The 20,799-nt window shown below is 45.8% G+C and overlaps 1 protein-coding gene across 3 annotated transcripts in view; it reads left to right on the forward strand.

Moving 5' to 3' along the window:
* The window catches only part of LOC142487214 (uncharacterized), a 65,332-nt gene that overhangs the window by 20,963 nt on the left and 23,570 nt on the right, over nt 1-20,799 (forward strand). For all 3 annotated transcript variants that reach the window (XM_075586058.1, XM_075586059.1, XM_075586060.1), the window contains 2 exons: nt 12,627-12,707; nt 13,553-13,689. In XM_075586058.1, coding sequence (XP_075442173.1) covers nt 12,627-12,707; nt 13,553-13,689 — 218 coding nt within the window. The remainder of the gene's footprint in view (nt 1-12,626; nt 12,708-13,552; nt 13,690-20,799) is intronic.

Raw genomic sequence — 20,799 nt, forward strand, 5'->3', positions numbered from 1 at the left:
AATACACTATGATTATTGTTAACCCTCAAAACATTACGCCTGTGTTCAAGAAATATAGTGCTCAATGGACGTGTGGTGTGGCCAATGTATTGTAGCCAGCACGTGCACATAGGTGCCGAGACAGTTCATCAAACCCTCAACCCTTAAGAACTCGCCAGAGTGTGATCAAAAATTGTCAAACCTAACCAAGTGTTTGCAGGTGATGTTGATCCTGCCACAACCAGAATTGCCAGATGACGCTGGACAACCGGGGCAGAGGCATCAACATATTTGCATTTGCTAGGTGCTATGATGTTTTTGACATTTTCTAGTTTTTCTAAAAAACCAAAAGGTACAGTCTTGGGTTGATTGGAACCCAAAAGTGGGACACACAAGAGAACACTCCAGTGTTTTTAAGGATTTTCTGTATTACATGACCCGACTGGTTGAATTTAGTAATACATTTAGGCGTTCCTGATTGGACATCTATCTTAATTTGACTTTCATTATGGAAGATCTATCACTATTGAGATCTCGCCTGTTCTTAGAATTGGCCAAGAGTTCCTCTATCCATTAATCTAGCCTTGTGAAAAGAGTCCCGAACCAGTTGCTCATCGTAGCCTTTATCAATGAATCTATCCATCAGTATTTTAGACTCATAAAATCTGCCTCCACTGAACAGTTCCTAATTATCTTACTAAACTGACTGGAAGGTATATTATCAAGCCATTTTTAATGATTGCTGTTGGCATGCAAATAACTATTAGTGGCCACTTACTTAAAATGAGTATCCATCCTACTATTTAACTCCTCATCAACAGATGGCTCGAAGTCCAAAAATACAATGCAATATGCAAATTTAAGACCATGTCATTTGCTGCAAACAAATTTCCCCCCATTTCACACCTCGCGAGCCCCCTCTAGTTCCCTCCCTCTTCCCATGTATTTCTCTCCCCTCTGTCTCACATCTCACTCTCCTCTCCTCCATCAATTACCCCACTATCATTCAGTCCCTGCCCCCCACCTCGCATGTATTTTTCTCCCCTGCGTCTCACTCTTACTCCCGCTTTTCCTCAGTCAACTCCTCTCACTCTCCCCCCCTTATGTCAATTACCCCACTCTCGCTCAATCCCACTCAGTCATTTCTTCCCCCCTCACACACTCCCCCCTCCACAAAATATATACCAAAAAGCCCCATCCCAATATAAAAAAACCTTCCCCGAAGATATATACAACCGCCCAAATATATACCAAAAAAAACACCTCCCCAATACATTTAAAACAACAGATACATATAAAACAGATACATTTTTTTAAAAAACCAATACATCAAAAAAAGCCCAATACAAATATATAAAAAAATACATATAACATTTTAAAAATTCCTATGTAAAAAAAACCCCAATGCATATAAAACCCACCCAAATGCATATATTAAAAAAAACTTATAAAAACAAAAATCCATATAAACACACCCCAACAATACATATAAAAAGCCCCAAATACATATTAAAAAAAAAACAAATACATATAAAAAAATATATAAATAGCCCCAAATACGTATAACAAATACATATAAAAAGCTCCAAATACATATTAAAAAAAACAAATACATATGAAAAAATACATTTTAAAAGCCCCAAATACATTTAAAAAAACTAAATACCTATAAAAAGCCCAAAATATATATTAAAAAAACTACATATAAAAAATACATATTTTAAAAACCTAAATACGTATTAAAAAATACATATAAAAGGCCCCAAATATATATAACAAAAACAAATACATATATATATGGTTTTTTTTTATCAAAAGCCCCAATACATATAAAAAACAAATATATATTTAAACAAAAAACAAATACATATAAAATCTATATCAAATAAAAAGATCACTTGTGAGCATATTCACATGTCTTCGGCAGGTCTGCAACCCTGCCTTTCACCATTATCCCCAGCATACAGTGCTTCCACTGCAGCAAGGGATTCTGGGAAATGACATGCAAATGAGCACACAATGTGTCACCTTTTGTCTGAACTTAAAACGTGATGGTAAACACTACAGTCTTGAAAATGCAAAGCCAGCAGTACAACCAACATCACACTGATGATACCCATTAAGGTTGAAACATGTCTGTGAATGGTTTCTCTGGCTTTGCATCTGATTCCCATGCTGTGCTTTAAAGCTGTGTTAACAGCGAGCATTAACTTATATGGGCTCCATGGGTTTTTCAGACTATTACATATAAAAAGCCCCAAATACGTGTAACAAAAACAAATGCATATAAAAAAAATACATATTAAAAAAACTAAATACATATAAAAAGCCCCAAATATGTATAACAAATACAAATAAAAAGCCTCAAATACATATAAAAAACCTAAATACATATAAAAAAACAAATATTAAAACTAAATACATAGAAAAACAAATTCCTTTAAAAAGCCCCAAATACATATTAAAAAATACATATTTTAAAAAAAAAATACATATAAAAAGCCCCAAGTATATATAAGAAAAACCAAATACATATTTAAAGCCCCAACAAATATAAAAGGCCCCAAATAAATATATTTAAAAAACAAATACATATAAAAAGCCACAAATACATATAAAAAGCCTCAAATACATATATAAAGCCCCAAATACATATAAAAAAACAATAGATATTAAAAGCCCCAAACTATATATATAGATATATATATATCTCTATATATATATATATATAGAGATATATCTATATATATATATATATATATATATATATATATATATATATATATATATATATATAATCACCACGACTATTCATTTGCATGCAGGGGGGATTGATGGTGGGTAAAAAAAGTGACTAAAACCCTCCACAGTAAAGCATAAAGCAACTGTAAATATTCCTGTATATTCATTTGCATGTCTTAGACAGGTCTGCAACCCTGTCTTTCACCATTATCACCCAGCAAACAGCACTTCCACTGCAGCAAGGGATTCTGGGAAATGACATGCAAATGAGCACACAGTGCCACCTTTTATCTCATGCTCACATTACATGAGCAAACCTTAGTCAATGCATGCTGCTTTAAACACAGCTTTTAAGCAAGGACTTGGGAGATGCAAAGTCAGTGGGTTAACTGACTTTGCATCTCCCAAGTCCTTGCTTAAAAGCTGTGTTTAAAGCAGCATGCATTGACTAAGGTTTGCTCATGTAATGTGAGCATGAGATAAAAGGTGGCACTGTGTGCTCATTTGCATGTCATTTCCCAGAATCCCTTGCTGCAGTGGAAGTGCTGTTTGCTGGGTGATAATGGTGAAAGACAGGGTTGCAGACCTGTCTAAGACATGCAAATGAATATACAGGAATATTTACAGTTGCTATATATATATATATATATATATATATATATATATATCAGAAAAATTGTTTGTGCGGTTGCTGTTTGGTGGCGGCGGCTCTCGCTCTGATTGGCCTGCGGGGTGGGGTGACGTCACAAACAGGGCTACGCACGCCCTCACCCTCAAAACATCCGCGGACCGCCAGGTACCATCCCGCCTCACTCACGCCACCCCCCGCGCCTGTTCTCTCTCTCCCCCCTCCCCCAATCACCGCCGGGTGTCCCACCAGCTACCGACACCCGCCCCCCCCCCCCCCTCCGCAGTACTGTCAGGTCCCCATATTGCCGCTTTCACGTCCCGCCGAGCCGCTACTCCAGTGTCTCAGGGGCACCTCACCCTCTCCTCACTCGCTCCTGCTGCCTCCGCTAGGACTCACAGGTAACCAACCCTGTGAGCCGCCGTGTAACCCCCTCACCTGCCGAGCACCCCTCCTTCAGCTGCCGAACACCTCCCCCCATACCTGCCGAAACCACCCCATCAAATGCCGAACACCCCCCTCCTACCCGTCACAGTGATGTGAGGTGCAGGGGGGGAGAGGGATGTGAGGTGCAGGGGGGGGGAGTGATAAGCCGGACGTCCCGCCAATTACCACCGCAGTCCCGTCGGGCCCCCCCATCACCCCCAGCCGTCGCACCGGCCCCTACTAGAGTGTCTATGGGGCACTTCACCCTCTCCTCACTCGCTCCTGCCCGCCTGCTGCCTCCTCTGGCAATCACAGGTAACCAACCATGTGAGTCTCCTAGCTCCCCCTCACCTGCCGAACACCCCCCCATCAGCTGCCGAACAAACCCCCCCTACCCATCAGGGGGGAGAGTGGTGTGAGGTGCAGGGGGAGGAGAGTGATGTGGGGGAAAGTGATGTGCGGTGCAGCGAGGGGGGGGGGGGGAGTGGTGTGCGGTGCAGCGGGGGGGGAGTGGTGTGCGGTGCAGCGGGGGGGAGTGGTGTGCGGTGCAGCGGGGGGGAGTGGTGTGCGGTGCAGCGGGGGGGAGTGGTGTGCGGTGCAGCGGGGGGGAGTGGTGTGCGGTGCAGCGGGGGGGAGTGGTGTGGGGTGCAGCGGGGGGGAGTGGTGTGCGGTGCAGCGGGGGGTGGTGTGCGGTGCAGGGGGGGAGTGGTGTGCGGTGCAGGGGGGGGGAGTGGTGTTCGGTGCAGGGGGGGGAGTGGTGTGCGGTGCAGGGGAGGGGGAGTGGTGTGCAGGGGAGGGGGAGTGGTGTGGTGTGCAGGGGAGGGGGAGTGGTGTGCAGGGGAGGGGGAGTGGTGTGCGGTGCAGGGGAGGGGGAGTGGTGTGCGGTGCAGGGGAGGGGGAGTGGTGTGCGGTGCAGGGGAGGGGGAGTGGTGTGCAGGGGAGGGGGAGTGGTGTGCGGTGCAGGGGAGGGGGAGTGGTGTGCGGTGAAGGGGAGGGGGAGTGGTGTGCGGTACGGGGGGGAGTAGTGTGCGGTGCGGGGGGGATTGATGTGGTGTGCGGGGCAGCGGGGGGGGAGTTATGTGCGGTGCAGCGGGGGGAGTGATGTGCGGTGCAGCGGGGGGGAGTGATGTGCGGTGCAGGGGGGTGTGATGTGCGGTGCAGGGGGGGTGTGATGTGCGGTGCAGGGGGTGTGTGATGTGCAGGGGGTGTGTGATGTGCGGTGCAGAGGGTGTGTGATGTGCGGTGCAGGGGGTGTGTGATGTGCGGTGCAGGGGGGGTGTGATGTGCGGTGCAGGGGGGGTGTGATGTGCGGTGCAGGGGGGGGTGATGTGCGGTGCGGGGGGGGGAGTGATGTGCGGTGCAAGGGGGGGAGTGATGTGCGGTGCAGGGGGGAGAGTGATGTGCGGTGCAGGGGGGGGAGTGATGTGCGGTGCAGGGGGGGGGAGTGATGTGCGGTGCAGGGGGGGGAGTGATGTGCGGTGCAGGGGGGGGAGTGATGTGCGGTGCAGGGGGGGGAGTGATGTGCGGTGCAGGGGGGGGAGTGATGTGCGGTGCAGGGGGGGGAGTGATGTGCGGTGCAGGGGGGGGAGTGATGTGCGGTGCAGGGGGGGGAGTGATGTGCGATGCAGGGGGGGGAGTGATGTGCGATGCAGGGGGGGGAGTGATGTGCGATGCAGGGGGGGAGAGATGTGCGATGCAGGGGGGGGAGAGTGATGTGAGGTGCAGGGGGGGGAGAGTTTTGTGAGGTGCAGGGGATGGAGTGATGTGAGGTGCAAGGGTGAACGGGGGAGAAAGAGAGAGGGAGCGGAGACAGGGGGAGCAGGAGAATTACTTCCCGGGCAACGCCGGGTATATCAGCTAGTAAATATATAAAACGAATACATAAAAAAAAAATGCATATTTAAAAAAATACATATAAAAAGCCCCAAATGCATATAAAAAAAACTAAATACCTATTAAAAAAAAGCCCCAAATATATCTCTATATCTCTCTATATCAAAAACCAAATATATAAAAAGCCCCAAACACCTAAAAAGCCCCAAATACATCTATAAAAAAAAACAAAATGCATATAAAAAAACAAATACATATAAAAAAGCCCCAATACATATAAAAATTAAAAAATAAATATATATATAATACAGACTTACCTTGGGGATGGTCTCAGTCCGGGCCTGAGGGCTGCGGGGGGCTCGGCTGCCAGTCCTTTAGTTGCCGCCGGGCCCCAGCTGGAGGCTTATCCCTCCTCTCTGACTGTCGCATACTGAGCTTCTGGCGCACGCCGGGGCTTTGACATCAGCACGCTGAGCTTCGGGCGTGCAGCAGCATTAGAGGGAAGCCTGCTGACGTCAGGGTGGGACAGTCGGTGTGGAGGGAGGCCTGCAGCTGAGGAGAGCTGGGGCCCGGCGGCAACTTGAGATCGGGCCCCCCGCAGCCAACGGGCCCGGGACACTTGTTCTGTCTGTCCCCCTCCCTGTCGGTGGCCCTGGCTGCAAAGGAAGGTCAAGATTCTTGGTCTTCCTTTAAGTTTCCTCCTCTCCAGCCCAAATAATGTCATCTATGAAACTGCCACAGTAGACCAGCCCCCCCCCCCTCACTCTTTGTTGTACCACACATAAAGTGTCTTCCCACAATCCAATGTGGAGTGGCATAACTGGGGGCGAACCTAGTCCCCATGGCCGTTCCCTAAATACCTATCCTCATTGTTTTTATAGTATCTCAAAATAAACTCAATACTGTATGATAAAAAAGGTATATAATGATGTAACATCACAAGATGCCCATCTATAGGAGTCTTTCCACTTAATTTCCAAGATGGCGCCTGGTGTGCAGCATGTCCCTCAGATAGGACCTGAGTTTGACCACAAGGTTGGAGAGAGTAGTCAACATATTGAGACAGGCTGGATATCATCAACTCCATTCCGGAGATAATAGGTATACCAGGAGGATTCCTGAGACACTTATGCACCTTCGGGAGGTGATAGAAAGAATATTGACATCCTCGGGTGTTCAATATAGAGAAATCCTTATTCAGCTTTAGTAACAATACCCAGTTTCTAGCCTCTTGGAGTAATTGATAATCGTGAGATCTTGGATAAGTTCTCTGTATGAAACCGTGTCAGAGGAGCTGAATCCCTGACTTAAATATTCAGCTCAATCATAGGAGAAAAAGCGTAGGGTTTCGTTAGTTGTATTGATGAGCTAGATTCAGCCAATAATGAGGTCAGAGTTTTATATATGAAGATGGGTATTTCTACCTCAGTCAACAATTCAGTGGATCGGTTCTTGTTCCATTTTATTCAGAGACAAAAAGTAATCTGCATCATATACAAGTCTTTACAGGCATTCTCGGTTATGAGCGGAGAACTGCAGTCTTTGTTGGCATCACTACAAGAGATGTCAGCTGTTCAAAATATTAGTAGTTCTGAGTTCAATACACAGACATAACATTTATATCTTCTTGTAAGCCCTGCACGGTAGCTTTACGTCGCCTCTTTCTCACGAGCAACCAGATTATACAATTAATAGACTGTAAAATAACATATTATCGCCTTTAGCTGCTCTCTTAGACATTCATGGTAGAACAATGTCTCCCTATAGTTTTATCTCCATACATCCTTGTGAGATGTCTACTCGTATCAATCTCTGTTCTGACAAACTCCCTTATTCAAGACTGATTAAACTATTCTTTGCCTAACTCCCTTTCACATTCCAGACCCCTGTAAACTGAGAGAGAGAGAGAGAGAGAGAGAAGCCCTGCATTTGCAAATTATACCTATCCCTAATAATCCGGGAGGGGAGGAAGAAGGGAAGGGGAAAGGAACGAGGGAAGCTCCCGCATCAGCTCAAGTACAATGAGTAAATTATAAACAAGTAGTTGAGACCGTATACCGGTGCAAAAGAGGACTAGGATAATAATAAACAAACAAACAAAAGATTCCCCCTTGAATGCACTCAGATCGATCAGTGAAGGTGATATGATTATTTAATTAAAAACCTTTTAATCACACATATAAAAATAGTACTTGTATAGAGGCCCCTGGACTTTTTGGGCCATGCCCCTCTATACAAGTACTATTTTTATATGTGGGACTAAAAGGTTTTTAATTAAATAATCATATCACCTTCACTGATCGATCTGAGTGCATTCAAGGGGGAATCTTGTGTTTGTTTGTTTATTTATATACCTATCCCTACTAAGGGTTAAAGACCATGGGAAGGGTTTGCAAATGAAGCCAGGTGCAGACATCACCTGGCCTTGATTAAAAGAGTGTAAAAAGGCCAGGCTGGATCAGTTCTTCTCTCCCCTAAGGCTATGGCTCTGCCTGCGCTGCACGCGAGGCTGGCTTCGCATGCAGCCGAGTTCCCCGGTCTGCAGTGAGCTGCAGGGGGAAAGACAGGGGGGCGTGATGGGGGCGCGGCCATGACATCACCCGGCAGGTTCGCCCTCCTTGGCTGAACTGCCGGGGGGGGTGGCCTAGCGCTCCGTCGCTTGGTCTAATCACAATTTTAATGTGTCTGAAACCTCGCAACGGGCCCGGCCCCATTGAGGGGCGACTCTTGTCCCCGCAGCAGCCAGCAGGGACCAAGCCTTATACCAGCTAAGAGAGCTGGATGCTACAGACAGGCACTATGATATGTGTGTTATTGTTTGGTAAGTGGGAAAGCCACCCAAAGATATCTAGAGAATTGCTGTCTAGTTAATGCTCGGAAAGAGCTAGGATATATTTTGATTATTTTGTTTGTCTTGATTTTGTCTGCTGGAGTAATAAAGAAAATCAAGCACTTAAACCAGAGCTGGATGGTCCCGTGAATGTGCTTTCCCCTAAAAGATAGCGTTTAAGGTTCCCAGACAAGAACCCTTCAGGCAAAAAGGGTATTTTGTCACTATATGTATATATAATATATTTTTTATTATATATATATTTTGTTGGTGTATCTTTATATCCCTCTCTCTCTCGCCCTCTCCCTCTCTCGCGCCCTCTCTCTCGCGCCCTCTCTCTCGCCCTCTCTCTCTCGCCCTCTCTCTCGCGCCCTCTCTCTCTCGCGCCCTCTCTCTCTCGCGCCCTCTCTCTCTCGCGCCCTCTCTCTCTCGCGCCCTCTCTCTCTCGCGCCCTCTCTCTCTCGCGCCCTCTCTCTCTCGCGCCCTCTCTCTCTCGCGCCCTCTCTCGCGCCCTCCTCACTCGCGCCCTCTCCTTCTCTCTCTCGCGCCCTCTCCTTCTCTCTCTCGCGCCCTCTCCTTCTCTCTCTCGCGCCCTCTCCTTCTCTCTCTCGCGCCCTCTCCTTCTCTCTCTCGCGCCCTCTCTCGCGCCCTCTCCCTCTCTCTCTCGCGCCCTCTCCCTCTCTCTCTCGCTCCCTCTCTCTCTCGCGCTCTCTCTCGCGCCCTCTCCCTCTCTCGCGCCCTCTCCCTCTCTCTCTCGCGCCCTCTCTCTCTCTCGCGCTCTCTCTCTCGCGCCCTCTCTCTCTCTCTCGCGCCCTCTCTCTCTCTCGCGCCCTCTCTCTCTTTTGCGCCCTCTCTCTCTCGCGCCCGCCCTCTCTCTCTCGCGCCCGCCCTCTCTCTCTCGCGCCCGCCCTCTCTCTCTCGCGCCCGCCCTCTCTCTCTCGCGCCCGCCCTCTCTCTCTCGCGCCCGCCCTCTCTCTCTCGCGCCCGCCCTCTCTCTCTCTCGCGCCTGCCCTCTCTCTCTCGCGCCTGCCCTCTCTCGCGCGCCCGCCCTCTCTCGCGCGCCCGCCCTCTCTCTCGTGCGCCCTCTCTCTTCCGTCTCTCTCTTCCGTCTCTCTCTCTCTCTCTTCCGTCTCTCTCTCTCTCTCTTCCGTCTCTCTCTCTCTCTCTCTTCCGTCTCTCTCTCTCTCTCTTCCGTCTCCGTCTCTCTCTTCCGTCTCCGTCTCTCTCTCTTCCTATCTCTCTCTCTTCCGTCTCCGTCTCTCTCTTCCTCTCTCTCTCGTCCGTCTCCGTCTCTCTCTCTTCCATCTCTTTTTCTCTCTCTCTCTCTTCCGTCTCTTTCTCTTTTCTCCTTCTTCCAGGGGACGGGGCTGCCACAAGAGGTGGAATTTAATAAGAAAGGATGCTTTAATTCAAGTGTTTAATGGTTTTAACCAAAGTGCAGTGGGTGGTGTTTTTCTGTTAAAACGTAAATCTGGAATCCCTATATATAATCAATATAAGATAGATGTCAGTTATTCTTTCAAATATTTTTGTTAAAAAAAAAAATGTATATTTTCCTTAATATGACAACAAAATATGGTAACATCAATTTTACAGCCTAAATTGGCTTAAATCAGCAGCTGTGATAGTACAATTATTTGTCAGAACCATGTTCAGGAAATATACTTATTACGCCGCTCTCGGGGTTCCTCAATACTAAGGCTGGGTCCATGGTGCCTTCTCCCGTGCGGAGGCTGTGGGAAAGCGGGTGCTATCCCTGGCCATGCTAGATGCGCCGTGGGGGGCGTTCCTAGTGACGTCACTGAGCTGGTTCACTCTCATTGGGCGAACCCGTCACGTGACCTGTGACTTGTCTGCAACGCGCGCCCCCTCCTGCTTTTGCGCGGACGCACCCGCCGCATGGACGCGAACACTGCCTTAAGGCAGTCTGTTCGCTCAGCGTTTGGACGCCTCCGCACGGTCTGCAGTACCATGGCCCCAGCATTAGAGGTCTACAGTATGTATCAACACAAAGGAAAATTTGTTTTGACGCACTGCGCCATTTTGCGCGTGAAGTGGTCATATGTAACAAGCTGGTTGCTCAAGGTTCTTACACGTGGAACAGATTTTTAAACCGGGCCTGGCACAGTTTGTTTAATGCAGAAAGAAAGGGTAATGCACAGCACCGCACATATCCTTGTAATCTGTGCTTCATGTAACGCCTCTCTCTCACACTTCCCAAACTGAAATCTGGAGTCCATTGGACAAAAATTGGAACAAACCCCTTGGTGTAATTTTTCATGTACCACTTTTACACAAGCCCCAACTTCTTTTTTTTATTGTTCGTCCGTAGACTAACATAAGCAATAGACCTTGTGTGCCTGAATTCTGCACATTGTTCCAAAGGGAAAAAAACTTCAAGGAATTTTTGTTGGTAGAAAAACATAAACATTTTGGAAACGTTGTTGGGGATTTCCAGTCTGTACATGTGCAATCCTTGTAATGTGTTAATAAAAGGTACAGTTCTACGAAGAATAGAGTGATGAACTAAGGTCGGTAATCGGTGTTTGAAAGATTTCATATGTTGTCAGTTATAAGAAACTCTAAATGAGTAAGTGTGTGGGTGATTGTCAGTCTGCTTTGCTGCTCTCAAGTGATTTAGGTGTTCCAATGTATGGACGCATGTCCGAGAGCCTGTTGTAAGAAAGATGACCATAATAATGGAGAGGTTAAACAGATAAGTGTGAACTGTAAACTTCAGATTACAATTTACAAAATCACTTATGCTGTACGTGTCTGTTTTTTTATTTTTGATCCAGTATCAATTAACCTTGTTTTAAGCTAAAGAATAAATTAAAACATTAGTTCAATTTGGTCCAATGTGTAACATCTTTAAAACAGAAATAATTTCAGAAGCCGAGTTCAGCCGTCCTCTGATGGAATAACGCTTCTTAATTTCTGAAACGGTGTTCTTAATCACGGTGTCCCAAGTCCCTAAGTTAGACAAGTGCATCACTGAAATGTATAACTCAAGAAACAATTTAGAATGCTATACAAAATACAACTCCACCCCCTTCCCCCTCATGAAATAGAAACTAGGATTACTGCAATTGAGTTTAAACATAATTAAGAAAGAAGCAGCAGAAATCTAGAAACATTAGTCTAGGCCAGTATTTTTCAACAGGTTCCTTGGGTTCTCCGGGCATCCATAAAAGGGTTCCATGTCATTTTCAGGTCATTTAAAAGTAGTACAAAATACTGTAGAATTAACAATCTATCTCGTCTCCGATACGCTATTAGAGAGGGTTGGGGGTTACTCAGAATTTCACAATATAATTCTATGGTTCCTTAACCAAAAAAGGTTAATAAACATGGGTCTAGATCTTAGCTCTTGGGATTGGCACAAAAGAAATACAGGGGTCGCCGTATAAAAAAGGTTTGGAACTACTTATTTAAAAATTGTGTGCTGATGACATCCCTATAACACTAGTTAATACCTGAACTGCTTGTGATATGATTTGTAATTTAATAGCTAAGCACAGTGTTTTACTAATGTTAAACCGGTCCAGTTTTTCGATAAGAAATGTGCCTGCAATGCCGCACACAATCCCTATAGCTATCAACTATATCGGTGATTCCCAGCAGGGAGTTCAGGTGGTGTCTTCAAGGGGTTTGTGAAAATAAATATGTAATGGCGAATCCCAGGCAGTGTAGTGGGTTCCTGAGCCCATGTGGGGACTGTTCACTTGGTAAGGCCCCAAACTGCACCTTGGCACGGGTGGTATAGCCGTAAATTACAGCAGGAGCTTTACATTCACTGCAGCAAAGCATTGTGGGGTGTGACTTTGAAAGCTCATGCAGTGATTGATAGCTATGCCATCCATGCTGTCTGCACACACGGTATAGTTGTTTGGGGCCTTTTTAAGCGTGTAGTTGTCGTCGTCCCCACAAGCTCCCACAATGTAAAAATTGTTGGGCAACACTGAACTATAATATGCCCCTATCACCCCTATAGCTGTAGTAATCCATGACATGCAAGTCAGCTCGAAAATATGAAATTAATATTGGTGCTGTTGTTGTTGTGTTTTATTTTTTATTTTTATATATATATATATATATATATATATATATATATATATATATATATATATAATAACTTACGCTTAAATATTTAATAATTGCTTTTAAAAAAACAAACTATTGTTTTAGGGGCAAAACCGAAAACTTCATTGTCTATTACTGGCCTGCAAGATTATTTTAATGATCCTGAAAGAGATGAACCCCTCATCGGTAAGTAGACAGAACATTTTATCAGGCACATTACAAGAACTAAAATATAAGGAACTTTTTCTTTTTAAATGAAATAAGCCTGTGGCTGAGCGCTGCCAAGTAGGTTGGTAGTGTTCTTGATTATTTTTATGTGGTGCGACTAAAAAATATAAATATAATTTTTTTTTCTTCTTGCAACGTAGTATTTTATTTCTATAAAGAAAACAAATTGCACTACATGGGATATTGTACATTATCCAGTGTGTAGAAGATTGCCATGGTCAGAGCTGCCTCAATATAGTCTGTTCACAGACATTTCTTGGACAGTTAGTTGGAAAATTGGGTACAGGGGATAAAAGGACTAGGTGAGTTTCAGATTGAAATAGAGCAGCTTAAAATAGAGTGGCCTTGGCATAAAAACAAGATGAGTGGATGGGACCGTCTGGTTTTTGGTACATTGATGTCACGGTTATGCTTTGATTCCTTTTAATACATTTTGCGCTCATGTTTTGGTGTGCCGGTTTTTAAATGTTTTTTCAGCACATGTTCTATTAGACATACTTGGCATTTTGTAGCAATTGGATTGTTGCATTGATACTGTCTTTACTGTTGTGCCTAACCACATCAAGGTGCCATTTATTTAACTCCATTGCCAGGCCTAGTCAGCAATGCTTTGCTTGCCCTTACTGCACTGAAGGCTATCTTTTTTTCCCCGCCTTTTTAATTTGGTACGTAGCCATATCTGGACACAACAAAAGGAAGCTAAAATGTACAGATTAAATGGTCCCTTGTGAAGTATTTTAAAGGTGAGCGGCAAATGTAATCGTAAATGACTGCATCTTTTTACAAATATTTCTGTTTTGTAGGTTTACAATACGCAGTGCAATTTATTAAACCAGGAAGTCTGCGACAGGTTTACAAGTGCATAATCTGTGATGTTGCCTCTGATCTCATTTCCATTATACAACATTTCACTGGTGCCAAGCACAGGCGCATCTATATGGTGAGTACAGTTTTCTCTTCACCTATATTCTCCTTTTCGTTTTCTTTTTTTGCAATCTCTACTTTTAGAGTAAAGCCTTTCATTACTTAGTGGGTGGGGGCTTCAATAATGGCAATCAGATTTTTCCCTGGATCAACATCCTTCCTATGTTTTACATATTTGGTATAAACATGTATACCAGTGGTTCCCAATCTGTGCGCCGTGGCTTGCCTAGAGGGGCGCCGCGATTATCCCTCCCCACCATCCCTCTGATTATCCCTCCCCACCATCCCTCCTTAATGCCGACCGGGCCGGCCAATCGGCTGCAGGTCAGAGTATGCCGGGAGCGGGGCTTCCGCTTTGTACAGAGTACACGGTGAGTGTGTGTGTGTCTGTCTTCCCGCTCCTGGCTCCTCTGCTGCGTGGTGTCGTCGTCCCCCCCCCCCCCCCCCCCATCCCTTTCTGCCCCGGATCCCAGCCAGGGGTGATTGGAAGTGGTAGCGGGGGTGCCCGGGGGGAGGGGGGTTGTACATTTGTCTGTCCTGGCGAGCAGTGGTGGTGAGCAGTCCCTGCCGCTTGCAGGAGGTGGGTGCAGGGGAAGGCAGGGAGCTGCCTGCACGGATCGCTTGCCTTTCCTCCCTCCCCCCCCTCCAGTCACTCACACCCGTCGCTGCCTCTGCTCTCCACTGTGTGTGTGTGTGTGTGTGTGTGTGTGTGTGTGTGTGTGTGTGTGTGTATCAATGACTGTGTATCAGTGACTGTGTGTGTGTCAGTGACTGTGTGTGTGTATCAGTGACTGTGTGTGTCAGTGACTGTGTGTGTCAGTGACTGTGTGTGTCAGTGACTGTGTGTGTGTGTCAGTGACTGTGTGTGTGTGTCAGTGACTGTGTGTGTGTATCAGTGACTGTGTGTGTGTGTGTGTGTGTGTATCAGTGACTGTGTGTGTGTGTGTATCAGTGACTGTGTGTGTGTGTGTGTGTGTGTGTGTATATCAGTGACTGTGTGTGTGTGTGTGTGTGTGTGTGTGTGTGTGTGTGTATATCAGTGACTGTGTGTGTGTGTGTGTGTGTATCAGTGACTGTGTGTGTGTGTGTGTGTATCAGTGACTGTGACTGTGTGTGTGTGTATCAGTGACTGTGTGTGTGTGTCAGTGACTGTGTGTGTCAGTGACTGTGTGTGTGTGTGTCAGTGACTGTGTGTGTGTGTGTGTGTCAGTGACTGTGTGTGCGCGTCAGTGACTGTGTGTGTGTGTGTGTATCAGTGACTGTGTGTGTGTGTGTGTATCAGTGACTGTGTGTGTGTGTGTGTGTGTGTGTGTGTGTGTGTGTGTGTGTGTGTGTGTGTCAGTGACTGTGTGTGTGTGTGTATCAGTGACTGTGTGTGTGTGTGTGTGTGTATCAGTGACTGTGTGTGTGTGTGTGTGTGTGTGTGTGTGTGTGTGTGTGTGTGTGTGTCAGTGACTGTGTGTGTGTGTGTGTGTCAGTGACTGTGTGTGTGTGTGTGTGTCAGTGACTGTGTGTGTGTGTGTGTGTCAGTGACTGTGTGTGTGTGTGTCAGTGACTGTGTGTGTCAGTGACTGTGTGTGTATCCCCCCCAGCCAGCAGCACCCCAGCACGGTACCAATCCCCCCCAGCCCCGATCCTCGCAGGCAGCCCCACGATGCCCCAGCAGCTGACACCAGAGATAGGGGGGTTGTGGCTGTGTGCGGTGTGTGCAAAAAAAAATTTTTTTTTAATTTCGGGGTCCACGCTCAAACCACGTTATAAGCGGATCGCGCTATAACGGGGTTGAGCTGTACCACTAACACATTTTAAAGAATAACCAAACCAGACAAATACATAGGGGGAAGGGAATGAAGGGGGGGGGGGGGGGAGAAACTCCTTATGTTTTTAACTTGTCTGTTCTCCAGTACCCATGTTCCAAAGGAAATGCTCATTGTTTCAGGCTTTGTGCGCTCGACTTCAGAGAGATTGGTTGTTCCTCTCTATATAAAGGATAACTCTATTGTCCCCTTGTCCCCCTTCTCCCGCAAACCAGGGATCCCAGACTTGGGAAAACTTATGGCAGCTCTCTCAGGAATGCAGTGAGTTTCTCCATAACAGAGATATGCCATATCCTACGTTTAACCATGGTCAGAGAGGGAGCCTCCTGTTTTTTCCAGGACGCCGCAATACAGCATCTCGTGGCTGACATGATATTGGTGATCAACTTTACTAAGGCTCACGGTATATCTGGAATTAGCCTTCCCAGGAGGGCTACCATGGATTGGGTCTCAACTTAACGTTTAACAGTCTATTGATTAGTTGGAAGACAAGCTTCCATAGGGGGACTAGTTTTGGGCATCTCCATCTCCACCAAATATGTTACATCGAACCGTTTTGTCCGCATCCTCTAAAACAGGACGGCGAGTGAGTTGAATATCGTGTGGAGCCTAGCAGGTGTCATGTACCAGCGATACAATAACTTGTAGGAGTTCTCTTTTACCACAGTAAATATCGAGCTTTTTGCGGCAGCTTCCCATATATCTTGCCCAGTCTTCGACTTTGAGGACCTCCTAGTTCTTACTCCCATTTCAGCAAACAGAGACATTTCCACCTGCATCGGAGCTAGTTAGAATATGGTACACAGCAGATATACCTTTCTCCAGAGCTCGGTGTCTATAAAGTGTTTAAAAAAATAAGTGAAGGCAGGGGACTCTCTGGCCCTGTAATATTGTGTGATGAAATGTTTTACCTGCAGGTAGCGAAATATGTCGGAGGGGGCCAGGTTTTTTTTTTTTGTTCTAAATCTGGGAACGGGATAAGCCTACAAAAAGAAAACAGATATCCTACAGTGACAATGCCAGCAGCCCTCCAGGCTTGGAATGCACCTGTCGCTCTAACTAGGTCAAAGTCTGGGTTGCCGAAGAGCGGGATCATAGGGGAACTCACTGTTGTGAGTTTGAATTTATATTTCAGACTGTTCCAAAGTGTTAGGGAATGTCTGATCACTGGGTGGGATAGAGTGTTTACTGGCGTATTGGATTTGGTTAGCCATATAAGGGTTTTGATGTCCGCTGGTTTGGACTCAGCGTTCTCTATCTACCCATCCTCTAGATTGCAGATCCGAGTTCCATCGTAGCAGCTGACTTAGCTGGGAGGCCTGATAGTATTTCAGAAGATTGGGAGGGAAAACCCCCCAAACACCCTGGGCCTATATAGCACAGCTCTCTTGACTCTTGGGAGTTTCTTGTTCCAAACAAACTTGGTAATGCAGGATTGGAGCTCCACAAGATCTTTAAGTGGTATCATAATGAGGAGAGTGCGGAAAAAATACAATATGCGTGGAAGGATATTCATTTTAATATATATTATTTTTCCAATCCATGAGATATTGTATTTGCTCCAGTATTCCAAATCTTTCTTCAGATTTTTTATTAGTTTTAGATAATTAAATTTGTGTATGGTTTCATATCATTTTGTTACCTTAATTCCGAATTAGGGAATATAATGCGTTTGCCATGAGAAATCAAAGTTACGTTTGAGAAGCTTGACGGTGTCGCTGGGCACGTTCACCGCCAATGCCAGGGATTTGGTATGATTAATTTTAAAGCCTGATCTGTTTTCAAAGTCATCAAGAGACTGTTAGAGGTTTGGGAGGGATATTAAGGGGCGTGTGAGGGTCAAAAACACAGTCCACAAATAGAGACATTTTATAATTAACTTTACAAATGGTTATCCCTGAGATGTTGGGATTTAGTCTAATAGTGGCTGCCCGAGGCTCTATTGAGAGTGCAAACAGTAGTAGAGAGGATAAGGGACAGCCGTGTCTAATGCCATTAGATATTTTGATTTTATCGGAGACATGGCCGGCGCATCTAACTCTAGCTGAAGGGTGTTGGTAGAGACCCCTGAACGCTTGTAGGAATTGACCTGTAAAACCCATATATTTTAGCACAGAGAACAAGAAATTCCAGTCAAGTCTATCAAAGGCCTTTTCGGCATCTAGAGATAGGCAGAGAAGGGGTACCTCCCACGTTTGCTGAGTGAGTCAGATCTACTATACGGCGTACGTTGTCTGTGGCTTGTCTGGAAGGAACAAAACTCACGTGGTCATGGTGCACTAGGTGTGGCATGTACTCATTTAACCGGTTGGTCAGTATCTTGGCAAATAACTTCAAGTCAGTGTTTATTAGGGAGATAGGGCGGTAGCTCGAACAGTCTGAAGGGTCCATTCCTTTTTTGGGTATCACCACTATATTGGCTGTAGACATAGTGTTGGGAATGGGCTCGCCCTCCATAAATTTATTAAATGGGGTGGTAAGATGTGGGGCGATAGTTTTAGCGAACTTTTTGTAGTATGTATCGGAAAAAACATCCGGCCCAGGAGATTTAAGGTTTTTAAGGCCTTTAATTGCCGACACTACTTCCTCACATGATATTCTTTGGTTAAGTTTCAATGCCTGTTGTGGTGTTAGTGTGGTAAGGAAATTGACTGTAGGAAATTGGAGAGATTGGTTTTGGGGGTTGGGTGCGAGACCGTATTAGTCTTACCATACAGATCTTGGTAACCTTTTCTGAATTCTTCTACTATTTTGGCAGGATCATGCGACAAGACCCCATTCTTTAGTTTTATAGCCCGGACTCCTCCCAGGCTACCCGTGCCTCTTAGCTTCCTGGCTAGCATGGTGTGGGCCTTGTTCCCCCTCTCGTAGTATTTCTGAGACGTCCATCTCATGGCTTGCTCTGTTTTATATGCCAAGCAAAGGTTTAATTCACCTCTGGTTCTGATTATTTTTGCCAGTATCTCGGCCGATTGACTAGATTTGTGACTCTTTTCTAGTGTTTCTAATTCTAGGGTTAACGCCTGTTTTTTTTGTTTTTGTTTTTTTTATCCTATTTTTTTGTTCCTATACGAGGCTACTCTCATAAGTGCTCCTCTTATGACGGCTTTGTGAGCCTCCCAAACCGTGGAAACCGGGACCTCAGGGGAATAGTTGTTTTCAAAATAAAATTTGATGTCCTCATTTAGGGGAATAACCACATCAGGGACACTAAGAAGAGACTCATTGAGTCATCATTGGCCAGCCAACCTAACAGAGCAGTTAAGTTTAGAATTGTGATATCTATTAACGCATGGTCTGACCATGTAGTAGGATGTATGTTTGCTTTAGGAATTTTCTCCACCAGTCTCGCTAGGATCATGTCAATCCTTGAGTATGATCTATGGGGGGTTGAATAGTACGTGTAATCTCGATAGGGTGAAGGGACCTCCATATATCTACAGTCTGTGATTCCACTAATAGTTTAGACAATAATCTTGACTCCTGCGAGCCAGGGTGAACCTGCTTTCTGCTCGGGAGTGCCAGATCTATCCATTTTAGGGGATCGAACTACGTTGAAGTCGCCTGCCACAATCAGAGGCCCTTTTCTAAATTCCTGAATTAGGTCTATAATTTTTGGGAAGTATGGGACCCTTGCTGAGTTTGGGGCATAAATGTTGACCACCATGACCTCAGACCCCCCTATCCGTCCAGTCAAAAGAATAAATCGCCCTTCTTTATCGGTTTTCTTGAGTTCTAATTGAAAAGGGGTGTTGTTATTGAAAGCTATGGCCACACCACTCTTTTTAACTACCGCCGATGAGTAAAATACCTAGGAGAATTGTTTATGTAAAAAGGTGGGTTGGTGTTGCCTGGGAAAGTGAGTCTCCTGCAAAAAGATAACATCTGCAAGTTCTGTCTTATAATTCGAGAAGGCCATCTGGCGTTTAGCCTGGCTGTTGAGCCCTTTAACATAATGGGATAGTATTTTAAGGGTACGCATCACTATGGTGGTTTGAGAGCTAATAGCTTATTCCTTTCTGGTACCTTGAGTGTAACTCAGCGGTGCGCAAAGTGGGGGCACGACCCCCGCGGGGGGGGCGCGAGATTACCGGCGGGGGGCGCAGAGTTTACAGAGGCCCCGCGCTCTTCCCAAAGACACTTAAATTAAGTGCCGGGGGAGCTGCATGGCCTCTGTAAGCCTACTTACATTGATTCAGACGGCATCTGGAGATGCGTCGCCATGGCAACGTGACATCCAGACGCTAGGAATCAAGATAAGGGGGAGGCGCGGAGAGGAGGACATCCGATGGGAGGGCGCAGAGAAAAAAGTTGGCGCCCCCCATGTCTAACTGATGCAGGAACTGGGAAATACATGTCCTCAAGAACATTTTGTTGGTCACATACTGTGTTTGAAGGTGAAGGGAAACACATAGGGAAAGAGAAAACAATAATAACTGTACATAACTAACACATTAAAGGGGGAAAAATTTGGGCTCACTGGGTGGCCCAAACAGTCAGGACTCATCCTGTGCCAACTTTTTGGCATGTGTCAAACAATAACTCGGGTCAAACGCCCGTGCTGTAACACCTACGGCCGCCCATCCGCAGCCCCAGGAACTCATTTCCTAAACATTTGGCAACCTTCATTACTCCTGTTACTCCAGCTTCCTCCCCCCATATTTAGTAAAAGAACCCATATTTTATTATTTGTGTGGTTTGGCCCACTACTCGTTTACATGGTTACAAGAGCATAAAAGCAATCTATGTCATTCTGGCCTACATTGGCAACATCTTATTGTACAGTACTACCCCAATCTGTTCATGTTCTCGATTCAGTGAGAATTAATCCAAAGGGGTTTATCTGGCACACATCTCACTTCCAAACAATTTAAGTCAACAACCAGTGCTCATGGTTTCTGGGATTGTCCTGTAAACCCCAAAGGTTTGCTCAAGAATAAAGGATGATCCAGGCCCTCGGACCCAGCAAATGAGAGATCCAATCCAGCCCAGAAACCAACGCCCCAAGCGCAACACACTCCCCACCAGGGCAAGGGCCCCAACCACGACAGAGAGTGCGTCGCACCCGAAACAACGGCCCCCAAGCCGAACCAAACCCCCCCACCCGCCAAGCCTGCGCGCCCCGACCACCCTCCAAACTTGACTCAATGAGACCCAGGGTGCTTTGCATAGAACCAGCTCAGAAGTTTGGTTATGTATTGCCCTTTATCCATTATACTAGCAGTCCATGTATAGTTCCACTTATCTTATGGTTTTCTTTTTCCTTTTATTTTCACCTTATGGGGGAGAGAAGATCCTCTTGTGGCAAT

Source organism: Ascaphus truei, chromosome 2 (assembly GCF_040206685.1).
Source record: "Ascaphus truei isolate aAscTru1 chromosome 2, aAscTru1.hap1, whole genome shotgun sequence".
Classification (NCBI taxonomy): Eukaryota; Metazoa; Chordata; class Amphibia; order Anura; family Ascaphidae; genus Ascaphus; species Ascaphus truei.